The 9,193-nt window shown below is 46.6% G+C and overlaps 1 protein-coding gene across 1 annotated transcript in view; it reads right to left on the bottom strand.

Annotated features, from left to right (window-relative positions):
• Positions 1 to 2,096: 2,096 nt before the first annotated feature.
• Positions 2,097 to 9,193, bottom strand: part of LOC126494247 (E3 ubiquitin-protein ligase TRIM31-like) — a 15,364-nt gene continuing 8,267 nt past the window's right edge. Inside the window, exons 4-8 of the mRNA XM_050131504.1 lie at positions 8,172 to 8,194; positions 7,157 to 7,272; positions 5,887 to 5,961; positions 5,384 to 5,425; positions 2,097 to 2,617 (exon numbers count right to left, since the gene is read on the bottom strand). Coding sequence (XP_049987461.1) covers positions 2,097 to 2,617; positions 5,384 to 5,425; positions 5,887 to 5,961; positions 7,157 to 7,272; positions 8,172 to 8,194 — 777 coding nt within the window. The remainder of the gene's footprint in view (positions 2,618 to 5,383; positions 5,426 to 5,886; positions 5,962 to 7,156; positions 7,273 to 8,171; positions 8,195 to 9,193) is intronic.

Genomic DNA, 9,193 nt, shown 5'->3' with positions numbered 1-9,193 from the left:
GAGACAGGGTTTCTCTGTAGCTTTGGTGCCTGTCAACCAGGCTGGCCTCGAACTCCCAGAGATCCGCCTGCATCTACCTCCCGAGTGCTAGGATTAAAGGCGTGCGCCACCACCGCCCGGCCTTAATTTATTTTTTTAAAACTGTCTTTTCTCATTTTACATGCCAAATCCTTTCCCCACTACCTCCCTTCCTTTTTCTTCCTCCACCTTCCCTCCACACATCCCCCTTCCACTCCCCAGAGAGATTAAATCTTCCCACCAGGAGTCAACAAATTCTAGCACATTGCTTTGAGGCAAGTCCATGGCCCTGCCCATAATATCTAGGCTGAGCAAGGTATTCCTCCAGAAAGAATGAGTTCCAAAAAGCCAGAAAAAGCAGTAGGGATAAATCCTGGTACCACTGCCAGTGACCCCACAGTCTGCCCGTCATACATCTGTCACCCACATTCAGAGGGCCTAGTTTGGTTCTATGCTGGTTCCCTCACTGTCAGACCAGAGTTGGAAGGCTTCCATTAGCTCAGGTAAGCTGTTTCAGTGGGTATCCCCATCATGGTCTTGACATCTTTGGTTATATTCTCACTCTTCTCTCCCTGGGCTGGACTTGAGAGCTCAGTCCAGTGCTCTACTGTGGTTCACTGCATCTGCTTCCATCTGTTGCTGTATAAAAGTTCTATGGTGACATTTAAGACAGTCATCAATCTGACTACAGGGCTAGGCCAGGTAAGGCACCCTCTCCACTATTGCTTAGTGGAGATCATCCTTGTTGATTTCTGGTAATTTCACTAGTGCTAGGTTTCTGGCTATCTTCATAAAGGCTCCATCAATCAAGATATTTTTCTTTGTTCTCCCTTTCTGTCCTTTCCCCCATCTCGATCATCCTAAGGAAACAAAAATTCTTTTTTTTAATTGATTTTTATTGAGCTCTACATTTTTCTCTTCTCCCCTCCCTGCCTCTTCCCTCCCCTTCAACCTTCTTCCAAGGTCCCCATGCTCCCAATTTACTCAGGAGATCTTGTCTTTTTCTACTTTCCATGTTGATTAGATACATGTTTGTCTCTCTTAGTGTCTCATTGTTGTGCAGGTTCTCTGGGATTGTGATTTGTAGGCTGGTTTTCTTTGCTTTATGTTTAAACTCACTTATGAGTGAGTACATATCTCAAGCAAAAAGTGGCCAGATATTTTCCAATGGGCTGTTGATGAAGTTTGGCCACTTCCAATCCTGTCCTTTTATGAAGGGAAGCAATGAAAAGCCTTGTGGTTAGTATCTGGAGAGTCTACTGTCTTCTTTATTCATGGAAAGAAGCATGTGTACGGTGTGTAGCTTGTGTGGTGTGTGTAGTGTGTGTAATGTGTGTAGGGTGTGTGGGTTGTGTAGGGTGTGTGGGGGAAGTACAATGTGTAGTGTATGTGGGGTATATAGGGTATGTAGGTTGTGTAGGGTGTGTAGGGTGTGTAGGGTGTGTTGGGTATGTAATGTGTGTGGAGTGTGTAGGGTGTGTTGGGTGTGTAGTGTGTGTGGAGTGTGTAGGGTGTGTTGGGTGTGTAGTATGTGTGGAGTGTGTAGGGTGTGTTGGGTATGTAGGGTGTGTGGGGTGTGTAGGGTGTGTTGGGTGTGTAGGGTGTGTGGGGTGTGTAGTGTGTGTAAGGTGTGTAGTATGTGTGGAGTGTGTAGGGTGTGTTGGGTATGTAGGGTGTGTGGGGTGTGTAGTGTGTGTAAGGTGTGTAATGTGTGTGGACTGTGTAGGGTATGTTGTTTGTTGGGTGTGTAGTGTGTATAGCGTGTGTGGGGTGTGTGGGGTGTATATAGTGTATGGGGTGTGTAGGATGTGTAAGGTGTGTAGTGTGTGTTGGGTGTGTAGTGTGTGTAAGGTGTGTAGTATGTGTGGAGTGTGTAGGGTGTGTTGGGTATGTAGGGTGTGTGGGGTGTGTAGTGTATGTAAGGTGTGTAGTGTGTGTGTGGAGTGTGTAGGGTGTGTTGGGTATGTGGGGTGTGTAGTGAACCTGAGCAAGGCCAAGCTTCATTACTGCCATTTGCATCTCACTCAATCATGAGGAATGAGTGGGGAAGAGACTGAGGTACCCACATGGGTGCATCCCTAGAGGCTCAGGGTGATAGAGCTGCGGGCATTTAGGAGCCCAAAAAGTGGGTAGACCTTTCTGTCAAAGGAAGTTTGGAAGGTGTAGATGTGTTTGTTAGTGATGGCATCATAGAAGACAACATCTCCACGGTCATAATCCACATAGACGCCCACTTTCGTAAGACAGATTGAGAGATTCTCCTGGATACTGGAGTTGGTGATTGGCTGACATCCAGAGGACGAGATCCGCAATGCCCACAAGCAGCATGGCTCAGAGTTCTGAATCTGGGACCCCCGAGGCAAGTCGGCGACCACACCCACTATGCCAACCCTACCTGGGGGTCCCTGGATTTCCACCTCCCACAACACACGGCCTGATGAGAGGCCTGGGGAGCCCCTCACACAGTGGAAAGGATAGAATTGTCGAGGTTTTGCCTGCGTATTCGATGTGCCATCGACGAGATACAAGCTTGCTTTCTTTAGATCCTGAGAAAAGGTGAGGTTTGGGTCAGCTGAAGTGGAGTCCAGGGTCATAGGTTCTGTGGGAAGATAAAGAAGAGTGAAGAGGGATAGTTTCAGGCCAAGTCCTCCAGCACCCTGCTTTTGAGCTTCTCATGATGTAGCTAGAGGGAGAATTTCTCCTTCAAATTCCAGTCTCTGTCTTCAGAGAAGACTCCTGCCTGTTTCTTTTTGTTTTCTGAGAAGGGGGACTCATATAAATCAAGCAGGGCTGAAATTTTCTGTGTAGCTAAGGACGATCTTGAACTTCTCATCTTTCAAACTGTCCCTCCCTAGTGCTGGAATTATAGATGTGGGATACCTTGCCCATGCTCCCTACACCCCCTCTCCAGTACCTCTCCCCACACTCCATCCCCAGGCCTCAAAAGGCCCTTGATTTTATGAGGTTCTTCTTTGTGGGTGCGGAGGGAAGCTCCCCTAGTCCACATGGTAGTAGAATCATTTCAGGAAAAGGTCTTGAACAAGGTGATAACACCCTGGACAATTTGAATCTTCTAACAATGGAGATATGTCTTGCCATTTCCACATTTCCTGGTTCTCATATGGCAGACAATTGGAGCTACTATGAGAGATCAAGGTTCAGCCTGATTTTCTAAAGCTGGGGTCACCACTAGCCTGACTTTCTAAAACTGAGTTCCTGAGGCCAGGGGTTAACTCAGCTGACAAGGCATGTGCCCCCAGGCCTGACACCTGATTTCAGTCCAGAAACCCACATGGTGGGAGACTGACTTCCCCAATCATCCTTTGACTCCCACACATAGGCACTTGTGTGCATGCGTGAGTGCACATGATAGAATGGAATCCCTCAAACACAGGAGGACTGGAAAAAGTGGATATTCAGAGACCCTTGATCTGCCCTCACCCTCGTATTATGGCTCAGACATTGAATGGCAGTTTATCAAAGCTACAGAGTATTTATCTGTCCTATTCAAGACTAGAGCATCAGTGGTCCCAGCTCTGCTACGGTTTAGAAAGTGGGAACATTTTAGCCCCTCATTTGCGGCAATGCTAGTTCTCCTCTGCTGTGTGTGGGGTTGGGGAGATGGCGGGTGTGGACGTGAGCATTAGAACAACTGGTCAGGGTCACTGGGGTAAGCTAGGGGCATGACCCAAGCAGACCTTACCCCTTTCTGATTCACAGACCTGGCTAAGTAGCATTACTGGGGGCAGAGGGATGTGGACAATGGCCATAGAGGAAGACATTGGTAGGAACTTCTAAGGTCTACCGGGGGCATCAGAGTCAAAGCAATTGGAGAAGAGCAGCACTGGGTGAGAATGACCACCACGTGGGCTCATCTTCTGTTTTGTTGGAGGTGCTCATTGCCAGGCACGGTGGTGCATACACCTCTAATTCCAGCACTTGGGAAGCTGAGACAGGAGAACTACCATGAGTTCAAAGGTAGTCTGGGCTATATGTGATTCTGTCTCAAAAGCAAACAAAAACACAAAGGACTGAGGGAGGTGCCCTGGCTGTGCAGGCATGAGGACATGAGTCGTGATCCCCAGCATCTAAGGATAAAATCTAGGTGTGGCCCTGGCACACCTGTAACCCTGGTGCTGAGTAGCAGGGATGGCTGCATGGGCCTCTGTAGCAAGACAGCCCACACAATCTAGTGAGCTTGAGTTTTGTGAGAGATCTTGTCCATGAAACTAAGGAAGAGTGTGAAAGAAGATGCGTAAATCTAGCCTCCATGAGTACACATACACACACACACAAACACACACACATCACAAACTCACATGCATGCATACACACGCATGCACACATACCACAAACACACACCACACACATGTACACACATGCACACACGCCACACACGCGCGCGCGCAAGCACATACCAAACACACACATGCATGCAAGCACGCACCCCCCGACACACACATCATACACGTGTGTGCACACACGCTCACACACTAGCCAGAGGAGAAGAAAGAAAGAACTAATAAAAGACAGGTGAGATGGCTTGGCAGGTACAGAAACAGATGCTTCTTGCCTACACCCAAAACTCACATAAAAAGCTCACATAAGGAGAGAACGGTCTTCACAAAATAGCCTCTCTTCCCTGTTGTGCATAAGTAAGTACACACAATAATAACCAAGAAAAGAAATATTTTAAAGGGAAAAACCAAAGAGGGTGGGGGAGCAAGAAGGAAAGGGGAATACCCAGGGGTGCGCAGCCCACATCTGGGGTTGTCAGTGTGCACAGAGCCCATCTCACACCCAGCTCCTCCTCTAGGAACATAGGGAAAAGGGGCCCAGTTTTGCTCTAGAGCAGTGCTTAATGAGGGTGCTGTCCTACAAAGGAGGCCTCAAAGTGGAAGGGGATGGAATAGGGCTGAGCATTAGGTCCTGCTGAGCTGCAGAGGCAGTAGGAGGGGCATAGACCAAGCAGCAGGGTACACCTGCACATTAGGGGTCCCCTGTTGGGGGCTAGGCCTTTCCCAGGAAAGGTTTGGCTTGATAAGCAGAAGAGGGAGATGCCTGGCCCTCACACTAAGTGCACCAAACTCTGGCCCCTGAAATCTGCACAATTACACAGCCCTTCTCCATCCCTCCTGTGGGAAGCCTTACTCGTCTTTCTAATCTTTTTTTTTTGTTCAGGTAATTCTCAGGGGAACCGGGAGCAATCATGGTATTCTGCATGTTAGGTAGCTCTTCCCAGGGTCTGTTCCCTAACTTTCCTCTGCTGTATCAGAGCCATGAATGAACAGAACACTTTGACCTACACACCTAGAGGACCCTTGCTTCCCTACAGAAAGACCCGTGTGTCAAGCAAAAAACCTACCTGAGCTGAGCAACTCTGAGTTATTCTTCTGTAACAGGCGCCCTAAGATTTGAGAGAGAAAACAAATTTACGTTAATAACAAGTGTTTATAAATTAAAAGTCATATTGGGGATGAGCAGCTGATCCTGGCTTTTATCCTGACTACCCTCAAAGCTGGACCAATCAGATAACATCATTACAGGCATTGTCCCTGTGGGTCTCAACTCCTCAGCTCTGCTGGGTTAACTAGACCTGTTAGGTCAGCTCCAGCTACCAACTGAGCTGCTTCCACCTGAGCCTTGTGCAATGAAGGAATAAATCTATAAATTTTCATTCATTTTGAACATTTCTTAATTAGTGGGGTGTCACTATGATTATCTAAATGTAAAATATTAAAACAATTCTATAAGCTTGTTCTACATTGGTGTTCACACACACACTGGACCTTCCACCCTAAATCTCCCATTGAAGAGAGATTCTGTATTCTTCACTTTCCCCAAGCAGCAGTGCATGCACACACTTACAGTTCTCCTTGTCCTTTCCATCCAGGCTGTTCAGGAATGTGCTTTTATCTTTCTTCCCTTCAGTGTTCAGGTTGTCTGTGAGGAGAGAGTGAAGGAGATGGAGAGTCCACAGAGGTTAAGCAGGCAACGGGGACCACACAGTAAGGCACTGATTGCTGATGTGGGAAGATGTAGTACTGGGATTTCTCTCATAGTCTCAGCGGATCAAGAAGGCAGCAAACAGGGAGAGCTGCCCGAGGATCTCCCTGATGTGGCTCTCCAGTACAGCCAGTCCAGAACAGAAGTATTAGGAGCCACTAGCATAAGCCACTGAATTTGGACTTTTCTAGATGCTATTTTGGAATCCTAAAGGACCAGGGCATGCTGACACTCAGGAAGCTGACACAGGAGGATGACAACTTTTAGTCCACAGTACACAGTGAGCTCCAGTGTCTCAAAAGGAATGTAAAAGGGAGCTGGAAAGAGGCCTTAGTGGTTAACAGAACCAGGGAATCCAGTCAGATCTCAGCATCCACTGAAGCTCCAGATCCAGGGCATCTGGCACCTTCTTCTGACCTCCATAGACACCAGCCATAGACACATTACATGCACACAACACCCATACACATTAAAAATAAAACTTTTAAAAAGGAAATGAATACAATGAATTTAAATAATATGATTTGTTTAGCTCCAAATGTTAAAATATACTGCCATTTCAGCATGTCCAATAAAGGTTGAGAGCTACCTGGGCACAGTGCTGGGTGCTGGAGACCCAGCTACCCAGAAGATCGCTGCGGTCTTCCAAATAAGACTACCCTGGACAATGTTCCTGTTTGCTTTTGTTTTCATTGCTATATTTTATGCTCTATTTCAATATTAAGTCTTTCAGAGTCAATGTGTATTATTTACTTACACTATGTGTGAATGCTGTGTTTTGGTGCCCAGGGGTACATATGATAAGTGACAACCAAATTGGGAACATACTTCTAGTCCCATGTTCACCATCTAGTAAACAAGGAAATTTTTTGAGCTCAGAGGTGTTTTGACTCTGATGATGTAGCTCATATTGCAGAGTGCTTGTCAAGCAAGCCCGAAGTTCCATCCTCAGCACTAAACCTGATACAAGGCAACATGAGGAATTTCTGCATAATGGTTCTTTGAAGGTACTCAGCATTCAGCCTGGGTTCTTAAAGGCTCAGGTGCTGGTACTAGAGATGTCAGGAAGTACCTGGGGTGATGGACTGAATCCCAAGGCAGGTAAGCACAGGAAGTGGCATTCACATCTTACCTGTTAATTTCTTCAGGCTTTCTATGATGGACTCGTGTCTTGCTTTTGCTTCACTGATTTTTTTCTCCAGATTCATAGGAACTGGGGTTGGGTTTTGAAAATGAAATTCTTTACCCCTGTGAAGATATGTTGATCTGAGTGGTAAGTTCAGGGATAGAGTTTGGGCAGGAAGGACCTGGGAGATGGTTCCTGGAGTGGAGGCAGAGTGATAAATACAGTCTAGAGCCAGGGAGCTGAGTGTCTGGGGGTGTTGACAAAGGTTTCTGTCCCACCTCGTCCTGTAGCCTTTCAGTTCTAATGAAATACATAGAGGTCTACATTAATCATAAACTGGTTAGCCTATTATCTCAGGCTTCTTATCAACTCCTACAAATTACATTAACCCATAATTCTTGTCCGTGTTAGCCACATGGCTTGGTACCTTTTATCAGCGAGACATTCTCATCTTCTTCCTCTGTGTCTGGGTGACAACTGCAGAGTGTGCCTTTCATCTTCCCAGAATTCTCCTGTTCTGGTTGTCCTGACTCTACTTTCTGCCTGGTTGCCCCGCCTCTACTTCCTGCCTGGCTACTGGCCAATCAGCATTTTACTAAACTACTACAACTGATCAAACTTTGCAGGATATAAGACCGTTGTCCCACAGCAATGGGGTTCAGTACAGGAATGCAGGGCTGAATGGGATCAGACCCAAGAAGATATGGAAATGAAGATGGGAGATGGATCAGAGAAGAGAGAAGGAACAGGGAGTAGGGAGGTAAAGTAGGAAACCCAGGGTTCACTCTCTTGACCAAGAGGAATATGGGAGGGGAGTGCAGCTGCTCTAACGCTGGGTGTTGGTGAAAAGAGCTGTGCCCAGCAGACCACATGCTACTGTGGCCAGCTTGGTCTTCCCCACCTGCAGCCCAAAGAATTTATAGCCGAGTTATTGGAGGATGTGAACATATTCGGTTACATGTTGAATGTTGTATGTATGAGTGAACCAGAAAGCACAGTGCACTTGGGATGCCCATCATACCTGCCCAAGACGTCCTTGATGCCCTGGAAGAGAAAGAGAGAACAATGTCAGAGTTTGCCTGAGTCATAGGAACTGAGAAGGGGTTCAGACTCAGCTGGAGGCAGAGTGAGAACACCCCAGTTTTCCACCCTCTCCTTCCTCTCTCTGTCTTTTTGTCTCTGCTGTCTCTGTCTGTCTGTCTGTCTGTCTGTCTCTGCCTGCTCTTTTCTCTCCCCCCATTCCATTCTGAACTGCTACCCCTAAAACTCCTGGTATAGTTGGGATAGTGTTTAAACCTCAGGAGACACAGTGTGAGGAGAGAAGAAAGAGTGAAATTTGGGAGATGGGTGTTTCCTCTGATGCAGAAACAGGGAGCTCAACTTGGCAGTGTGAGGACAAAGGTGGAGTGACTGTCCATGGTTCTTTAAAGAAAAAACATAAACAGAACAGAAACCAGGTGTGTTAGTCCTGACACTTGTGTGTCCTATTATTCCTCCCTCTTGGTTTGTTTGTTTGTTTTTATCTGAGACAGTTTAATGTATCTCAGGCTGGCTCGAATTCTCTGTGTAGCCAAGAACAGTCCTGAACTACCGATTCTTCTGTGTCTGACTCCTGAGTGCTGAGAGGACAGGAATGCACTAAAACCTCAGTCCTCCCCACCAATTAATTTTTACTATTTTAAATCTAAGGCAGTATTATTAACCAATGAGCCATGGCTCCAGCCCTATTTTTATTGTTTTTAAATTGTGTATATATGTGTGTCTGTGTGTGGGCATGTAAATGAAAATGCAGGTACCCTACAAGGCCAGAGTGATCAGATCTAGGTCTGAAGTTACAGAAGGAGGTCAGAGGAAAACTTGTGGGAATTGGCCCCATTCTTCCACCATGTGGGTCTTGGTATTGTTGGCAAGCAAGCGCCTTTGCACAATGAGTCTGAGAGATGCTTTAAAGAAACACATGTGTCCTACATTACAATTCTAAACTTTTAGCTGGGTATAGTGGTCCATAAAAGGGGATGGGGAGATCAGTAATTCAGTGTTACC

Source organism: Alexandromys fortis, unplaced genomic scaffold, assembly GCF_014885135.2.
Source record: "Alexandromys fortis isolate MF-2015 unplaced genomic scaffold, M_Fortis_MF-2015_v1.1 scaffold_372, whole genome shotgun sequence".
NCBI lineage: Eukaryota > Metazoa > Chordata > Mammalia > Rodentia > Cricetidae > Alexandromys > Alexandromys fortis.
The sequence above is the reverse complement of the archived record's forward strand: the minus strand, read 5'-3'. Positions and strand labels throughout refer to the sequence as shown.